Below are 20,039 nucleotides of genomic sequence, written 5' to 3'. Positions count from 1 at the left end.
CGTCCATAGGCTTCCCCAACTGTTTGGTTATAGCTTTTGCCGCAGCCGTTCCACGGCCCTCTCAATAAGCGAGAGCAGCACAGCAGTGCTGGTCATTGCTTGGCCGCTCTGAAGCGTGCGTATGGCCACACTAGCAATGTGTTTTCGCCTGCAGGGCCGTGCACGAAGCCACGAAACGTTGCGGCCACGTATACTCATTGCGGCAGGTGGTCGGCACGTCCGGGCACGGAGCTCTTCCGCGCGGGACAAACAGGCGGACCCCGGAGACTGGCGTGCGACGCTCCGAAGCATCGATTTGTTGACGCGCACACGCCAAGCGGTCAATGGCGCTCGGAGACAGTCAGCATTAGGAACCGCAATGCGGCCAGACAGAAACCGGGCTAAACGAGAACGGTGCGCCGACGGGACACGGTTTGTCATTGCGTAATCAGAGAAATTCCCAGAATAAGCTTTTCGGGAAAGGAAGACAGGAGAGAGAAAAGGACACGAGTGCAGCTCTATTCCTCGCTGGGCAGGAGGAAACAAAACAACCTCCTCGCAGAGCTTGCGGAGTCAATACCGCCAAGGTTAAATTTAGGCAAGCTTTTTTTGTCAACGTGCGCCGCGACTTGACAGTAAGCTCAAATGAACTCTCAGTGCCAGCGCGATGCTTCGATAATTAAGCGTGCTGCCATTAACTGTTTTGTCTCCATCTAGATGCAAGCTGCAATTCTGGAAACAAAATTTGTTCCTCGCTTACACCTGTGGCCACTCAGCAACAATCAGGCGTGTGTACAGGGTGTGCCGCGAAACTCGAGCCAGTTATGATTATATTTAAATAATTGCACCTCTTAAACATTTCATTTTGGAGCAAACTTCCAAAAGAAAGTTTCTGAGCGTCGTAGAACACCCTTAATTTGGCAACTTTCATCTTGTGATCTATTGAAGATTAATTTATTCTGTGTTCAAAAGGAGGTCTACGAAATATTTTGACAAAAACGCACTTGAGCACTCTTTCACAGGATATCAGTGCTCTCAGAGGAGCAGCCCACGAATAACATTCCGATTCTTGCCTAGCAGTCCGTTTGCGTCTAAAGAGAATAGTAAGCTGAACCTCGTTATCACGAAGTCGAAAGGGCCCTGCAAGTTCTTCGCTATAACCGTTGCTTCGTTACAGCGGGACGCTGCCTTGGTTGCAACTGTCGCATGCAACGGATCTGCCACTGTGTTTACCGAAGGCCCCATAACCGGCGTTTAGTGTGCCGCCGATGTGTTTAGCGGAATAATACAAATGCGCATCCATCGTCTACTACGGGGACGAATATACCTAGTCATGGACAGAAGTTAATAGAATGCGGTTTTCTGAAAAAAAAAAGAAAAAAAAGAAAGAAATTCTGCGTGGTCAGGCAGAGCGCGTAAGTGAAAATTATATAGGATTATTAGGGGACACGCGCGCTCCATCCGTTCGAACGAATGACGACTGACTTTATATTGAGGCAATGAAGGAAAAAAAATTTTCCACAAATTCGCATCCCGTAAATTCTGTCAGTCAATGCATACCAACCGCATATGTCAGCCTTGGCCAACATGCGTCCATATGTTCTGCAGCCCCCATGGGCTGCAGAGCCTAGAAGACTTTTCTTGGAGGAATAATGTCGTAGAAGACGGGGAGAGACGTATTCAGGATATTTAGCTCCATTTCCTCTCCGCTGAAGCTGATACGGGACGCTGTAAAAGAGGGCGCCTGGCGGCAATTTCTTCGCGGGTGCCCGTTTTGGTTGGCTTAGCCGCACAGCTCACGAGCATGACGACCACAAAACGTCTTTGCGTGATTGGAGTGTCCTATGGAGAATGCATACGCCACACTGCAGGCTTTAATGATGGCTCCCTTCTGGTCAACGGAAATTGTTTTACGCTTTCGTTTTCCGCCGCTTGGTGCCGTTAAACCAGTCGTATACTCGATACCGTCAAGCATACCAAGCGCACTGCGAAACGGCTTTAATCATACTGCGAAAACAAATCAGAACATGGAATCAGAAAAGCGGAGTGCCTTGTAGTCGGTTATGTGCAGTGAGGAGTTCGGGGAACGGGGCAGCTTAATTTTTTTCATGGAATTTGTACGGAAGTGATGAGCGCTGTTACGAATTGACGTACTCAGCGCGAAATGTCCAGCGGTGTTCATTGGCGGCTCGTTATCTGCCGTTATAAAAAAAAAAAATTGAGGTATCAAATACACGGGCTTTTATGGGAGTTTCCAGGGGGAACGGCCATTGCTAAATTATATTAATTATTTTGATGTAACTTGGTTTGAGTGCAGTAAGCAAGGTTTGACGAAACATCGCGTGCATAACGTGGCCTATAAGGGACGCCGTAGTGGAGAGCACCGGATTAATTTCTACCCCCTATTGTTGAAGTGCACTGAAATTGCGCAGCACACAGGCGCTTTTGCATTCAGCCTTCATCATAATGCAGCCGCCAGTTTAACAGCCGAACACTATAGCCGCTGAGCCCACACGGAAGGTAAAGAATGAAGAAAAGAAAAAATCAGCAATGCGTGTTCAGCCGCTCACTTAGGCTCACACAGCTTTACACACTCTTAGAACCCCGCGAATAGGATCACAAGGCAAAGTTACACGCATATCGTAGAGTGTTCTTCGCGCCTTTGAAGTTAAAAAAAAAATTCTATTTTACTCAGCCCCCATTGACAAAGATCTTGTTTTTCTATTTGCGTTTCAGTTGTCTTGTTCGCGTTTCATTTGATGCTGGCTGTACGTCATTCAGTCACCTTGGTGCCGCAAATCTTCGCGGGAAGACCTCCTGGCGCGCAACTTTTTGAGCGAGGGACGGCTGTATGGGCGTGCCGCGAAAATGAAATTAATCATTTTGCGATATTTCTGTGCGTACTTAAGAAAAACGCTTCTTTCTTTTCCTGCTGCGTAAATAACAAGAAGCTGAACCCGTTGCTGAACTAAGCAACGCTCTTTCCCGTTAAGTATGAAACAGGGTCAGAGCTGAATTCTAGTCCTATTACGTAGTGCTTGTGAAGTTCTTCTCCGTTCTACCTCTACACAGTCAAGTTTGCTCGGGGATGGTGGTCCTATCTATGCAATGGATTTGTTTGAATTTCTTCGTCAAAAATAGAGATTTTTTTCATGGCTTTTCAATGAAAAATTTCTTGCCGAGAGATGGGAACCAAAATCCGCCACTGGTGCTCTCACATGGAATTTCTCTTCGCTCGTTGTCACTACATGGCAGGCCAGCGATTGTTCTGTCGTGCAATGACGTCTCTCGTTTTTCGCACCCTAAGCGTCACCTAGAACTATTACGGCGGCTGGCCGCATGTTTAGTGACCGGCTACAAGCACAAATGACTGCCACTGCAGCCATACAGTGACGACGGCTGAGCGACGCCAACGGGGCGGCGCGCAAGGAAACCGAAGAGGAAAGAAAAATTGAATAGGCGGGAGAACAAAGGAGAAGTGGCTGGTCTCTAGGAAAGGGGAGGGGGAGGGTAGGGGGCTATCGAGCTTCTGTTTACCGACCAATCAATGCCACTTCATACGCGATGCATGAAGAGAGTTCGAGGAGGGAGGGGAGAGGCGGAGGAGTGGAGGGGGCGACAGTCGATGCCGCGTCGGCTGAGGACGTTTCCTCGTCTGCTAGGCCAGGCAATGTGGTCACGCCACGGATTGATCCGTCCGCTGCGGTTCTAAATGCATCCTTGCATTTTGAGCCATATCGAGCGCTGAGCGGCATTAAAAAGCCCACAAAATATAGGCATATAATGTAATGAGAATGAAAGGAACCAGTGAAACCACAGCGACAGGCTCGCCGCCGGCAGACAGCAGGTTGTAAATGAACAGAGAGAAAAAGACCAGAAGTTTTGTGTGGATTAGAAGGAATGGAGAGTGGAAAGGCGGTCCTCATAAATGCCACCACTGTGCGGGCAAAAGCGTTACTCCTGTCGTGACCTTTTCCCTAATGCATGACTTCTTGATAGTACAATACTAAGGGAAAAGGTAGCCGTCTATGAGCTATAGAGGTGAGCGATTCCACGAGAAAAATGATCAGAGAGTGATCTTAATATAGGGGTGACGTGCGTCCAATTTTCCATGTACCTTGGAGGCATTTGTGCCCGGCGCTGAGAAGATAAACGCTCTCTGAGAAAGCAAACACTCTTTTGTGGACAAGGGTAGCCGTCCATACCGGCGGCCTAAAGCAGCAGACGTTGCACTATTAGAGCTTCAGATGGAATATGTTTATACAGTACCCATAGGTTGTCTTGCATAACACGCACCATTAAGAATGCGGTAAAGCATACACAGAGACGGATACAAGGAAGTGCGATTAGATAACATGTGCGAAGCCAAGCATTAATTTTTTTTAAAATGAAGACCTACCTAATTATCTACGCCAAATCAATTACAGCCTTTCTAAATACTGCTTTCAGCGCTAACTTGCCATTTCATTTATTTATTTATTTATTTATTTATTTATTTATTTATTTATTTATTTATTTATTTATTTATTTATTTATTTATTTATTTATTTATTTATTTATTTATTTATTTTATGCAAGTATCTGCAGCACCAATAGGGCAGTCAAGTTTAAAGGAACACTGCCGACAAATTAAAGCTGGCCTGTATCGATAGATTACCTCATTCTAACGACAAAGATGCTACTTTCACTGGAAACGTAACTGTTATGAGCTAGAAATGGCCAATAAAGAAATACAGGTGCGGCCATCATCGACCGATTTCGCAGTCAAACTGTGGTGCGTCGACACAGCTAGCTCTTTCGCGTAGATCCCAGTGGCTAGGCTACACACCATTCACTTTAGAACTGTGATCACGGACTCCTTTTGGCTGTAGACTTGGAGAGTGTGAATTTAGTGGCGGAGAAATTTGTAAATGCAGTTTTCCCAGTCATAAATTCGTCTTTTGCTGCCGTACGAACATTAACGAGGCCAGAAAGAGTCCTACAATTGATCTTTAAGAACAAAAATTCTATCAGCGTCTCTACAAAGAGCCGTGAGGAACGTCTAGCTAGGTTTCCTTGGCGCACCTTTTTTTCCTCAGGAAAAGGAAAAAAGATTTGCAAAATATAAGATCACACAATACCGTACCCGGTGAGCTGTCATGAGGCGTGCTTTTTTTTTTTGAAAGATCTGGTGTAATTACAGCCCGCAGTTTGGGTTACACATTGTTGCAAATAGCAGCAGCAGTATACATCCACAAACCTTGAGAATATACTCCCGACGAAAAAAGCGAACTCCTATGTGGGGACAAAGTTGCAGAGAGCTATGGAACTTTGTCACTGACATGAAAGCAAATTGGGCATTATTTTGTATATTACTAATAAAGGTAGCTTATTTATTTTTAGCTCATTAACGGACACATTTTTTTTTTTCGCAAATGGTATCAAAATACCCGCTTAGTACCCGTGTGCTGCCATCTGTGAGAACACCAAAAAATATTTTGGACGAGCCCTACTTGCCTAAAACCGGACAAAGAATGCCAGAAAACAACCGACAAGCTGTGCTCGTCGCAAGCCAGAATGACATTCGTCTTATGACGAGACTGTATCCTCATCTCGTCCAAGTGCGCTAGGGGGTTAAGCACAATCGCTCACGCAAGTTTCTATAGCACACAACGTCGGACAAGCTTCACGGTTCCATGTATCCAAAAGCCTTCATTGTTTTGTTCAAATGTTTGTGCAGTGCCTCCTGGAACACCTAATGTAAGCCGGCTTAAGCAGTTGGCAGTATATAAGAAAAGCCTTCACTGGAAACTACTCTTTAAACATAAACGTAATCTTTCACTTCTGCATATTTCGCAAACATTCGAAGCGTCAGGTCGTGATGGTGACTGGAATCACAGCCTTCCGAAACCTTTCGAATGTTCTATGGCTGCCGAAATTCTTCCAAACAGAGCACCAAGAGACCGTTACACGGCATCCTGTTCACCTTAATTGTACTAACCCAGCTTTGTTAGCACAGCGATGTCACTTTAGCTTCACCTTCGCTCTCAAATGCGACTCTAACACAGCGGAACACGACAGGCATAGCAGGAACAGCGGCCCTGAAAGGCAGGACATATCAAGCTACAACTCTTTCCTGTGGGGTTTTTAAGTTTTTGCTCCCGATATGATACGATCAGCGCACTAAGTATTTTTTTTTTTTCAAAAATAATACTTCCTCCTCTCTTTCCCGCTTCCTTACCGTGAGATTTTCCTAGAAAAGAAGCTCACTGCACAGTCGCTTTTACCGCCGTGTTCATCCCTTGCACTTCCCACTGGCGTCACGCGAGAAGCAACCTCTGAGGTCACGCTTTTCATGTGCGCATCGTTTTGCTTTGATTTTCTCGCGTCTCTTTAATCGATCCTTGCGCCCCTAAGCAGTACTTTCGCCAGTGCATTTCTTCCCCCCGCGTTTCCGCTTTTCTCAAAATACTTCTTCGCCCGATGCCTGTTTGGTTAGAGAGGAGAGATAACTTCACCAGCGAAAGGACGAGACACGAGGGGAAGAAGAACACAGGACAACGCGTTGTCCTGTGTTCTTCTTCCCCTCGTGTCTCGTCCTTTCGCTGGTGAAGTTATGTCTGATGTACACCAACTAGCCCACATGGCTACCTTGTTACAGTTAGAGAGGAGGAAGGGGAAGGGAGGAGTGCCAGGCCTTTACCTTGTCATCCAAGACGACGAAGGCGCAGGTTTGATTCTCCCAGCCTCATATTTCCGGAGACGCCTACGTGTATAAGCGTTACGAGCACGAACGCGAGGCGTCCGCACAAAACTGTGATCCCAGGGGATACAGGATTGCTACATGGGGGTCTAATTTAGCCTATTAAGGAACTACCCTCTCGCGCCCTCTGTCCACCCTGAATGTTTAATGCGGGCGGAGAGGGGAGCCTCCTCCGACGCCGCCGCTCTGGCGAACGAACTCGGGGCGAAAACGCGGGCCCGCAAGCACTTCGCCGGGCTTGAGCGCTGGCGTGGGCGTTGTACTAACGTGCGGCAGGCAGGCGAGCTTCTCCGGAAACCGGCAGTGCGCCTCAATGGGTCTCGCGTGGGCGTGCATACGGGAACCGTGCTATTAATTCGGATTGGCTCTGGCTGAGTTAACACTTTGGCGAGGGTGATGAGGAAGTTTTTCTTCTTAATACTGCATTCCTAGTGGAGTCGATTTTTCGGTTTGTTTTTTCCTGGCGGTCATCCACTCAGTGCGAAGTGATAGATAATACCGAGCACAAACTCATTTTGAATGTCTTTGCGCATCTTGCTGTAATTAGTTCAAAAATTCAGGGGGCACTTTGACTGTCTAAAGTGGGTAGAGGCGGAAGCGTTTTCCGCACCACCTTCGCTGTTTATGTGGCACTGGCGGCGTCACATGTAATTGAGTACTAATTACTAAGTGATGACAAATCACTAATTAATGGTTAATTACTGATTAATGCCTGAATACTAATTAACTGCCAATTAATTACGCTTAAGCTTCGCCTTTAGGAGTGGAACGCGACAGCGCGTTGTAGCGCTGCCAGGGAGTCCACGGAACGCCACCACCCCTTCGGCGCGATGCCTTGCCCTTTGAACGCAACGCTTTTTGAGGAAAGGAAATGGCGCAGTAATTCTCTGTCATATCGGTGGACACCTGAACCGCACCGTAGAGGAAGGGAGGAAGTGGGAGTGAAAGAAGATAGATAAAGAGGAGCCGTAATGAAGAAAATGAAAATTGTATTTGAGGAAAGGAAATTACGCACTAACTGTGTCACAAAATTCAGGGGGGCACTTTTTTGACCTAAAGTGTGGTCACTGATGTGTGGTTAAGATGTTAAGCTTCGCCCCTATGAGTGGAACGCGGCAGCGTCTTGCAACGCTGCCAAGGAGTCCATAGAACGCCATCGCCCATTCGGTTCTACCCCTCGCTCGTCGGTAAATTGGTTTTTGAGGAGAGGAAATGTATCTGTCTCTCATTTGTCGGTGGACACCTAAACCTCGCCGGAAGGGAATGGAGGAGGATGAGAGTGAGTGAAGACACCGTATTCACTAGACGCGCCTTTGTTCATTCCAAACCATCGAGCTGGCATGGCGGAGTGGATAGCATGCTCGTCTCACGCCGAAGACCGGGGTTCGATTCCTGAGCTCGACCAATTTCTTAATCGGTTTTATTTATTTATATGGCCTGACTAGTAAAGCTAATTAGGCTAATTGGGTAATTAAGCAATTAACTAAGCTCAGTCCCACTTACTTGGAGCATCACTATACGATCCCTTCAATTGGTTGCATGGTTACTAGCCAAAGTACAATTGGCCCCGTTTGAAATTCGCGCACTGTGACGTCACGACCGTTTCCACCAATTGAAAAGCGTGACATTTTCTGTCGACAACTGCTGCTTACAACGATGAGACATTAAAGGCTTCCGCCTTAATATTTTCAACTGCTTTGGCTTTTGAATGATTGATAGCCATGTCACAATACTCCTAAGTGCCGGAACAAATTAACATTTTCATGTAACTAAATAACGTTAACCTGTACAGGAGAGCTCGAAGAAATAAAGCAGCCGAGGTGTGCAATACCGTAATATTTTCAAAATATCTGCAGCAAACTGATCAAATAAAACGGATGTGGAGAGTAATAGCTTGTGACACGTTTTTGCGACACGTTTGTGACACGTGTACTCAATGCCGTATATACTAAAGCAAGGTAAAGCCGCTATTGTTCCCTAGCATTGCGCAGATGTTGATTCGGCCATCACAAGTCACCATACATATAGACTCCAATGACTATTTTTATCTCACTCTACCTCCTGGGGCCTACCACGTGACATACACTCATGCATGCATATTTCTATACTCTTGAACGCCTTGTGCTCTTGCAAATATGTACAGATCTTGAACACTTCTACAAATCAGTGCCGTAAAAGTCGTTCAAATAAATCCGCGCAAATAATGCTCTCATGGCAAAAGTGGGCTTCCGGGCTGTCGATCAGGAGCAGGGAGACACCAAGGTCTGAGCCAGAGCAGGCATTGTGTCCAAGCAGACATGCGTCATGTCAACGTGCAAATGAAGGGCTCGCTTTACTGTGAGATTACAGTGCCACGGCGTTGTTCACTGGTCAAACGTGTGTTCGACGTGCGGAGCAAGAAGCGCTTCTGTTCTTGCACCCGCGAAAATCCAGTGCAGTGTGCTCGGGAGCGTTCTTATCACAGTGCACAAGAGAGAAGTGAGGGCGGCTTGGCTGGGCCCCGGCAAGCTGTCCCGATGGCTCCGGCGCAAGAGTTTCTTTCACGCCGAGCAGGCTCGCGACGTTAACGCTAAGTGAGGCCTTGCGAGGAGCAAACGTCTGAGAAGCCTTGGGCTCTCTCTGACGCCTGTGCCAGCCGCCGCGCCACGCCGCCCTCCAGCTCGTGCTGTAGGCGTCCCTCCCGAGCCGAGCTCCTCATGTCTGTCTCTGTCTGTCTCTGTCCCCAAGGGAGGAGGAGCAGCCGAGGCGGAGGGCGGCGGCGGCGGCGGCTGCACGGGCGGCTCCCGCGGCCAGCAGCCATGGCGGTCTTGCCATTCATCAACCAAGACACGTCGCAGCTATGGCGCCGCATCAACGACAAAATCGAGGAGCCCAAGAGCCAGAGGCGACTCATCCTCATCATCGTCTGCGTGGCCCTTCTGCTCGACAACATGCTGTACATGGTCATTGTGCCCATCATTCCGCAGTACCTGCGCAGCATCGACGCATGGTACACGCACACCGAGGGCGGCAACATGTCCTCGTTCGTGGTCAACGCCACCGTCAACGGCGTGGTCACAAACCGCACCGAGTGGCGCCGCACTGGTGGCCACATAGTCTACGAAGGAGAAGAGTCGGCGGTAGGCGTTCTATTCGCCTCCAAGGCTATCGTTCAGCTGTTCGTGAATCCTTTCTCGGGAGCCCTCATTGACAGAATTGGCTACGACATTCCCATGTTGATCGGCCTGAGTATCATGTTCCTGTCGACGGCCATATTCGCCTGCGGCACGAGCTACGGAGTGCTCTTCTTCGCCAGGAGTCTGCAAGGCGTTGGCTCTGCCTTCGCGGACACCTCTGGCCTCGCCATGATCGCCGACCGATTCACCGAGGAGACCGAGCGCACCAAAGCGCTGGGAATCGCTCTGGCCTTCATCTCTTTTGGCTGCCTCGTGGCGCCGCCTTTCGGTGGTCTCCTGTACGAGTTTGCCGGCAAGGAGGTCCCATTCATCATCCTTTCCCTGGTCTCGCTCATCGACGGCTTCCTCCTGCTCTTCGTCATGCAGCCCGTGAAGCAACAGATGCGCGCAATGGGTGTCGAGCGGCCCAAAGGCACCCCAATCTGGCGACTCTTCATCGATCCGTACATCGCAGTGGCCGCTGGTGCGCTCATGATGTCCAATGTGTCACTCGCCTTCCTGGAGCCCACCATCTCCATCTGGATGAAGGACAACATGCACGTGGATGACTGGCAAATCGGCCTCATCTGGCTGCCGGCATTCTTCCCGCACGTGGCGGGCGTCTACCTGACTGTCCGTATGGCGCGCCAGTACCCTCAATATCAGTGGGCAATTGCTTGCTTCGGCTTGGCGCTGGAAGGGCTGAGCAGCTTTATCGTTCCCTTCGCCCGCTCCTACTGGGTCCTCATCGTGCCGCTCTCCGGCATCTGCTTCGGCATCGCCCAGGTCGACACCTCCCTGCTTCCGACGCTGGGATACCTGGTTGACGTGCGCTACGTATCCGTTTATGGCTCCATCTACGCCATCGCCGACATTTCGTACTCGCTGGCGTACGCCATTGGCCCCATTATTGCCGGCGGCATTGTGGAGAGCATCGGCTTCACAGCCCTCAACATCTTCATAGCCATCTCGAACCTCCTGTACTGTCCGCTGCTCATGTCACTGCGTCACATCTACGACTACAAGCCATTCGAGAGTGAGGCAAACATACTCATGCAGGACCCTCCAGCTAAGGAGTATCAGACCTACAGGTTGCAAGACGGCGCGACGGCTCCACTCCCGGTCACCAACCATGTGCAGCAGACCTCGTTTATGGAAAGCGGCACGGTCGCCACAGCGCAGGGGCAAACCCAACAGCAACAACTTCAGCAGTTCCCAGCTACGGGCAAGCCTCAAACACCTCAGCATCAGCAACAACAGCGGCCTCCTCACAAGCGCCCCGCCGCCAAGAAGCACGTGCGGGTCAGAGGGTACAGGTCTTCAGATATGGAGATGATGATCACCAGCTCTGAGGAAGAAGAAGGAGACCTCGAGTGACGCGCCCCTTCTGATGGCTAGACGTCACATGTACTCGTGGTCGCGCTCATCATCGACGTTTCGGACTGCTCCCTGCGGTTGTGGAGCTGATGCTCATCAGCTCCTACATGACGAGAAGAGGATGACTCCGAGTGAAGTGTGGACTGCGTGGTGATTTTTTTTTTCGCTCGGTGTGCATATATATGTACATCTAGAAACTCCAGCCTCTAGGGTATTGAAATGAAAGCGACGTGGTTTCTGATATTACACGTTCTTCGCTCCCGTACAGAGTTTTAGCGTAACATGTTTCCCTCGTCAAATCGCCGCCAGAGAAGCATGCTAGATAACGGTGTTAGCTGAGGCAGGCGGACATAGTAGTAACTGGTAACTAGTCGTTGCAGGCCGCGGCTGCCAGGCGATACGAAATGGTAAAAACATTTAGTCAATGGCAGTGCTCTGGCGCATGGTAAAGGTCCCGATTCGACATGTTGTACTCATCCTTTCGCAAGCAGCTTCTAGTGAGCGCCGGGATCGAACGCGTAGAAGCAGAAGGCTAGCATGGTTGTACCTCGCAATAACTGGTAGTTCTGGCGCGGACTGACTGGTTCGCTTATTGCCATGGAGCCCCCGCCAAGCTTGAGATAAACGCAGAAGTTTGAGACAGCTATACAGCTGTGGACGTTTCAGTGTGTCAGTAAAGCACAGATTGAGTGCTGGGCTGTTGTAAAAAAACATGAAAACTATGAACTGAAAGGAGGATAAAGCAGTGGTGCAACAGTCTCCCTCTTAAGGATTTGCTCCCGTGATGTTAAAAAGCAGTTCGTTTTGTGGAATCACCTATTCTATTAGCCAAGCAGGCTTAATTGTGAAACGTGGGCGCACTTGTAACATTATGAGCTGTGTACTCTAGTCAGCGAAGCCGTGGACTACCGCTTCCTGTTATCTGACATCACGAACCACCTGTATAGGCGTTCAGTACTTCTTGATGATCACATCAATCCGGACTAGACTGAAGCAATACATGCTGACCGCGATCAGTGTACTGCTGTCTTAGGCCTGGCGACTGCTTCTTACACACGGCAATTACAGGATGGACTTCTCGGTACTTTAGGCTGAATCTTGCATGTTGGCTTGTTGCCCCTCGACAGCCTGTCACCATTCAAAAAAGCCATCATCATACAGGGAACAAGTGTGATGAAGAGATTGATTGATACCAGATGTGTCATTCGCTAGTGCATAGTATTAATTCAAATAGGAGAGCATTGCAGTTTGGCAGTGTTTCCTAGCAAACCCTACACAAGAGACAAGCAGCCTCACAAAGCCTATTTTTCTCGTCATACGCGGTCGGTGGGAAACCTTTGCTCATGGGCTGCGTTTGCGGTGCTAAAGACGTTGTTAGAGACTGGAAACCTTGGGGTTAAAGTTGAAAGCACTAGGAGAAAGCGCACAGCGATAAAAAAAAAGCGCCTGTTTGCAGCCGCCTTGAGGTTCTAGCATGAAGGACATTTCAGAACCGCCTCAGTCGAACGTGGACACGATGTGCCGATGACAGCGTCTTCAGGCAGGCATGCTTGAGCTGCATAAATCGATTTCGTCATAGCTCTCTATCCACGTTCAGCGTGCTCCGCAGAGTACATGACTGTTTTTGAACAGGAAAGTCTACAATAATATTTACTTTTAACGAAATCCTCCGCACAGCTTCAAATTGATGAAGTACCAAAGAGAAGCCAATGAGTTCGCTCATTTGGCTCTTTAAAAATGAGTCGGCCCATGCAAGCATTGTAGCTTTCGTAGTTAGCTTAGCAAGTGCCGCTGAACCCAAACAACGCTTTTCTGATAAAAGTGAAAAGCTACATGTGTAGGCGGACTTTAAGGGTACGCAAAAACTTCAAGCTTCTTTCAGTCCACGAATTTTTTTCTGCGCGAAAACAAGAAAAATTGCTCCCTAAAGCATGTTCTTCTTTATTTACCACTTTAACCCATCTTTGCTTAGTCGAGTGAACTTGGCCCTCTACTGAACTGTAACAAAGGGGTAAAATTATTTGTCTGATTGGAGCGCAACAAACTATCAATGAAATTATCATGCTCATCGGGCAAGCAAAGTTATAAAGAATGCCTCTCTTTTGTTCGGTCCTGATGTGTCTCATCGTCAGTTTGTCGCTTTGTTTGAATAGTCGTTTGCTTATGTGTCGATCATTTTTTGTCTTGTGCGGGCACGGCGTTACAAGAAAAAAAAATTCCTCAGCGTCCTAACAGAACTGTTACAGAGGCCTGATGCACATTTTTGAAGACCAGACTACTCTAAATCTGCGATATTTTTTTACCGCTGTTTAGCAGACAAATGCTCTGTATCGTGACGTCTGCTTCGCTGGCTGTGATGTCGAACTGAATGAATATAATATAACAGTAACGCACTTCCTAAAACAATGTGGTACAGCGTCTGTACTAGGCACTCAAAAGTAAAAGGAGGAGCTAATGCAATTCTTTTTTCTTATTGCGTGCTTAATGCATAAAACGAACTCATCCATCTTATTTCCGCATTATTTGCGAGAGCGAAGGGGCTTAATCAACCAATACAAAGCAATACCAGCCGCGAAACAACCCTTACCCTGTATAACTAATAATCCCATTAAGTGCTCCTGCTATTTGAGCTCAGTTCCGCACAACGATTAGCCATCTTTGACGTCTATAATGCATGCAAGTCTCGCAAAATTCTAAAACTAACGAAGCGATGTTAGTCTTGAACAAAACAAATAGAATTATACTCCCAGGTATTGCAAGAATTCGTCGTAGAAAGTAAAATGACAGCTGGGTTTTCAAGACTATGCATGAAAGCCTCCTGATGGCTCGCCTTTGGTTGGCTGGAAAGTAATTGTTTAATATAGAGCTGAAAGTTATGACATCACTGAGTGTATTTGCGTTTTTTTTTTCCTTTCTTGGTCTGCAGATTCATGTAAACCACGTTTTGACTTAAGAATAACACGGATAAAGTGTTTCAACGAAACCATAGCAGGACTTTCAGCGCCTGTGTTTCGTTTACAAACAGACGCTGTCAGCAACAGTTGGCAGTTGCATTGTGTTAATGCTCTCACAAATAAGGCACGCTGTGAGATGATAGAACAACAAAAAAAAAGACAGTGTTCTTCACCCTGCAGTACCGCTTTCTGTCCAGCTTACAGCACTTTCTCCTCCGCTTCCGATACCATGAATGAATATCTGTAGGTTGCGACCCGCTGGCGCCTAAAGTGCATCGTTAGCAAGGGAATCTAAGGACTCATGCCCGGCCACGAAAGTTGCTAATCGCGCTTCATTTAGGTAAACAAACTAGGCCAAAAAGCTTGTTGATAAACGAGTGCCAGCGCCTCCCCACTCCTCTCTGACCTGCTTTGTGCTTATAGCGAGTTGATCGTTGCGAAAATCAGGCGAGAACACTTTAAAAAGCAAAAAAAAAATAAAAAAGAAAAGAAGACCGGACAAGGCAAGGTGATGTCAACGCTTGCGCCTGGTGCAAACTCGGCCGCATGAGCATTTATTTCTGGGCACCTAAATGGCTGCTGCGAGGTCCTTGACGCGCTATATTTCTTAAGCGTTCCCTCTCTCGCTTATAGTTGCGGCTACTGTGTGGCTATGATAAGCATTTAAAAGCGAAGCGTGGAAATGTAACGCCGTCGAAAGTTTACCCCAAGTAGCGCTGTTTTTCTTCGCAGCGCTTTTAACTCTACAGTAGGGCGCATTCTTGAACTCTGCTAGGAAGGTTTCGTAGGCAGGTAAAAATCTGCTTTCATGTGGGGATGTATTTAGAGTATTTAATAGTTGTAGCTCGACATGACCCGTGCACAAGCGTGCTTAAGATGCTGCAGAAAGGAGTGCCATGTTGTTCTGAAAATGAGTTCTTCTCTTAGACGCTGTTATTAATCGCCTGCCTAATGCTATTTGTGATTACCCGCTTTTGGCCGCTTTCGTGTTCTCTGAAATATGTTGCTATGTTGATACAGACAATTGGAATCGCTGGTCGGGGCCGATTAAAATAGAAATCTTGTCTGAAAAATATAATTATTGCATTCGCCCCACGTAAAGAAAAAAAGGCTGAGGTAGCATTACGCGCTTAATTTGCACAAAAATAGAGGAGCCTGAAATTATGGTTTCTATCTGATCCTTTTTAGCAAATGGGTCAAAATTTTCATTGAAGTGTGTTTAGGTCACATGTTCCTAAACATTCGACCGCGTAGTCAGAGAAGTGTCCATAGCTACATAAAAAAAAAAATAAGCCTCATTTCCACCGAATACGAAACAAGGCACGCCTAAATAAACCCTCAGCCTTCCTTTGACACAGTGTGCATGACCTAAAAAACTCTGTGCCATTTTGTGCGTGTGTTTAGAGCAAAATGTGTCGAAAATTAAGGCGAGAACATTATTAGCCCACTACAAGAACGCACACAAAAGCCAGCTGTTGGTGACGTCACGAATTGCGTGGTTATATCTACAGCTGTTAGGAACAGTGTGCAGATAGTTGATTTACGATCTACGACAAATGGCGAACTGCCATTTCTAAATTCAGCATAAAAATTTTCACAAAAATTCCGCCGATAAAAAGCAGCAGCTTTCCAGCACGTGCCGACTCTATCCGCGGCGCTACGATGCGGGCTTGTTGCTGTTCAGTGACTGAGGACTGTTATCGACTGCCTTTTTAGAGTTGGCGTTTTGCACCGAGTGCCAGGCCTCAAACTGGTGCGGTTGTTTCCAGTGTCACTGCTGTGGCTGCCATGAGAGAGTGAGGTCAATTGTTGACTTGTTGTCGTCTGAGCAAATCGCACAGAGTGTCGTTCTCTTTGTTCCTTAAGTCGTGTATGTAACGCAATAGATCCAGCTGTGTCCCCCTTGTACTCTAAGTGTTTCTCTCTCTGTATCTCTCTCTCAACTGATCCAGTTGAAGCTAGGTTAAGCGCAACAAGCCCACTTCCAAAATTTTGAAGGCAACGTGTTTGCTGTCGTTAGCCCCTCGTAAGCAGTATAGTCGTCAAAAGCTCGTAACGTGTATCTGTCCGCACTGCGAACTGTTACCACGTCAGTTGACCAAAGCGAAAATTCCGTAGGATGTTGTGAAACCGATTGCTGGCAGCCTGAACAATAGATGCCGCGAGCTGCTGTCGCACAATAGGGCAGCAATCATAGCGCACCAACAAGAATTAAGTCGCCTGTAGAGTCATTGTGGATAAATGTTGGTAGGTTCGATAGCGATCAAGCTCGCTGATGCAGTTGCGTCGCTAATTAGCAAACATACCTCAGGTTGTACAGAGATGCCGGTGTCGTGTGAATACGGAGCACCCTAAACGTGTGTCACTGTGGTGCGGTGTGAATGATGCGAAGAAGCGCGGCGAGTGATCCACTGCGATGTCCACTGAAACCCGAAGCCTGAGCGTCTTCTCTCCAGCCTCCCCTCTCCTTCGGTACCCCGTAGCTTCGTACGTAACTATGGAGAGTCTGTTTTCATCGCTGTATGTCTTTATTTTGACTTGTACTTTCTCGGCGGACGCGGACGAGGAAGGAAAGGTTTACAATACTGAGAATGCTAAAGCCTTGTTGTGCAGTTAAAGCGCATGACCACGATTCCCCTTTGTTGTTTAATAAACAGCAACAGAACGGGTACAAACGAGCATTTTAAATGCCGCACGAACTCTGGAAGAAAAAAAGAATAAACTGTTTGCCCCTTAGTATTTACTTTCAGAGGCGGCCTGGAGGCTGTTAGCTTTCTAGTAGCACTAGCTGAGCTTTTCAGGGACGTTTAAATCGAGCTTGCGTGTTTTACCAATGTGGCAAAACAAAAACGGGTAAGCTGCATGGCTGTAAGTATTTTGGCCCTTGCCATTTCCTGCTTTTCGATGTGCCCTAAAGATTCCCGTCCCTTAAATTTAAATGCAAGCCAGTGAGTCTGAATATCACGGGTGTTAGTTAGTGATCATTTGTCAGCTCTTTATTTTGGGAGGTGGTACTTGTTTAATGTAAATCCCACATTGACATGTTTAAAGTACGGTGCGCTCACTTGTTGAATGCACAAAAGCGTAGTGCTGATAGGTCATTTGTTGCTACGAAGCAATTAGCAGATTCGTCTACCTGACCTAAAGGCTGACGTCACTGCAAATGACCGCTCCTCGATTGTTTTGACTGCACGGCAGCGACTTCCTACAGCCTGCAAGGAGCTTCAGGGGAGCTCATATGTTTGGGCGAGAAGCGTCCTGGATCGCCTGCTTTCGGATGAGGGTTTCGGCATCTGCAGATACTCGCTTGCTGTCCAGCGCTGATAACGTCATTCAGTGCACGAAAAGGTGTTTAGCACTTCCTTATCATTGGTTAATATTCTGCGTAATTTTCTACACGAAAATATCAGCCTGTGTGCCAGGCAGCAGCCTCGGAGACTTACCTAATTTTGTAAGAGCTTATGGTAGAGAATATGGTTCTTGATAATAACAAAGTGAACAAGGGAAGGGAAAGCCCCCGGGTGCTTGCCAGCGTTTCGGCAAGAGGACTTGTCTTCGTCTCCTGAGGCTTTACCCTTCGTTGTTCACTTTGTGACTATCTGTAAAAGCTTGTGGGTATGGAGACCGTAGCCTTCCGTGCACCATGTCACTGAATCGATTAACGTTGCCGTGTATTCATGGACACGTTGTCGACGAAGCTCGTACAATGCTGAGTATGGAGGAGCTTCACCTCTCAACGAGCCTTAGCTAGCAGGCCAGGTTATTACCGAGAATTCAGGTCAAGCGCTTCTTCTGGCTTTGAACCTTCAAAAATAGCCAATTGACATCATCCGTGACGTAAGAAAGAAAGAGAACGACCGAACGATCTCCTGTTGAAGCGCTATACGCCATTAAACTGAGAGGCAATGGCTAGGCGCTGCCCCGAACTCCTGGTAATGGTAAGGCCTGCGGTTCATCGCTACGGGCCTTATTTGAAGTGAACGGCACTTAAATGTGGCTAACTTTCCTACTCGTAAGAGACACAACCGCCATGTAGCATGAAGAGCCGTGTTTACCAAAATTTGTCAGCGGATTTGAAAAATCCAGATGTTAGTGGCGGGGAATCATGTCATACATTTACGCATGACGTAGTAAAAATAGAGAGAGTACTCCAATATCCTAAGTGTTATTGTTTTACCTGCCTGCGTAAAGACTTTTCTGGGAATTGATATATTTTTCGTGGCAAGAGCGTTCAACGAGGGGTCTTGTTTACTGCGTACGCACGTAGAACTGTGAAATTTAATATCTTGAAAACGTAACCCTCTGTCAGCATTTGTAAATATAAAGTCTGCGTATGTGTAGTACTTGTCGTTATAGGTGTATGCTTCAAAGCTTTGCCTGCGCAGTTACCGAAACCGATGACAACTATGTGTAAATGTAAATGTAATATTTCCCATGCCTTGTATCTATCAGCCAGCAATACTTTGCGAGCTCTATTTAGAATTGTTCCAGCGTAGTTACAGGCGTCTGCTTGTAACTATGACGCCGTATAAACACTGAACTCGCTATGGTATCGAGACCATGGGATTGAGCCAAGAGCCAAGGGTGCAAACTGAAATGCATATCTCAGTTTTATGGAAGTCTACGACGAAGAAACGTATCTCTCTTTGCCATGGACTCGTCCTAGCATCTCAGCGTCTTAGGCTGTCGTAACATTAGGCCAAGGTGTTGCTTAGAGGTTGATGTCAACCATTTTTTTCGGTGACTTGGTGGTTATAATATTCAATATATATATATATATATATATATATATATATATATATATATATATCGTGACGAATGTAAGCCATGGCTGCTGCGTGAATGACACTGAATTATCTTTGTTGATGTTCCAAACTGCTGCCGGGTTTATTTCTTTCATCTCTACGTGTATGTGTGTAAATAAAAATATAAAGAGTTCGATCGTGATTTCTGCTGTGATCTTGTTAGCTAATTCCAATACTCTATGCGTGGACGCCTATAGATAATGTGGCCGGCATAATGAGACAGCAAGCGAAAAAACAAGAGAATAATAAACAATATTTGCTCCCAATTCACTTTGAACTTGTCAACTTCTTTCACTGTGCTGTTTTGTTTTCAGTGAAGCCCGCCCAGAATTTTACTGATGCTCTTCGCGGATGGGATGGTTTGTTGCGTTGGTGAAACTAAACAACCTAGGCAATCATGTTATTGAAGAAATGGCTCTTTCTTCACAGCGAAGAACGGGCCAGTTCTGAAATTAGTATGAAGGGAGCGTGCTTGCCTGTGCAATTCCCGATTTTTTAGGAAACAATTCAACTGCACGCGTCCTTCATTTTCTTGCATCGAGCACATTAAACACATATACCTATATCATGCATCATGCCCAGCAATTCTGGACAAAACCATTTTCCAGCAGGAAAATTTATCAATGCTTCTTGAATAAACAGCGCGAACGAAGACGAGCACAAAAGACAAGAAAACGGACGACACAGCGCTGACTAACAACTGAGGGTTTATTGCTAATCATCATATTGCTGATACTGCTGATCATCAATGCTTTTTTATATATATAGTGTAAGATTTCACTATGATAATCAATATATCCTCAGATCTCCTATCGGCAGGCTTGCGTTTTTTTTTCCTATTGACGTTTTTGCTATCGTCATAAACGTTCTCCATTGGTTTTCTATGGCAGCCTTAACTGCTCGATGCGAGCGATGGAAAAACTTTAAAAGAAGAATTTTGCTACACATCGGAAGAATGGACCATCACCTTCAACATTTCTATATCAGTGCCTTATAATATTCCAATATTCAACATTTATATCCAAGA

The 20,039-nt window shown here is 46.9% G+C and overlaps 2 protein-coding genes across 3 annotated transcripts in view; both read left to right on the top strand.

Annotated features, from left to right (window-relative positions):
- The window catches only part of VAChT (Vesicular acetylcholine transporter), a 46,035-nt gene extending 26,757 nt beyond the window's left edge, over positions 1–19,278 (top strand). Inside the window, exon 2 of the mRNA XM_089581881.1 lies at positions 9,449–19,278. Within this exon, the coding sequence (XP_089438007.1) occupies positions 9,520–11,253 (1,734 nt within the window). The 5' untranslated portion in view covers positions 9,449–9,519 and the 3' untranslated portion in view covers positions 11,254–19,278. The remainder of the gene's footprint in view (positions 1–9,448) is intronic.
- LOC149352665 (choline O-acetyltransferase-like) overlaps positions 1–20,039 on the top strand; it is a 198,617-nt gene that overhangs the window by 26,788 nt on the left and 151,790 nt on the right. The window lies entirely within an intron of this gene.

Source organism: Amblyomma mixtum, chromosome 3 (assembly GCF_055824585.1).
Source record: "Amblyomma mixtum isolate Tamu chromosome 3, ASM5582458v1, whole genome shotgun sequence".
NCBI classification, from domain to species: domain Eukaryota; kingdom Metazoa; phylum Arthropoda; class Arachnida; order Ixodida; family Ixodidae; genus Amblyomma; species Amblyomma mixtum.
This window is presented reverse-complemented; position numbering and strand designations above follow the sequence as displayed.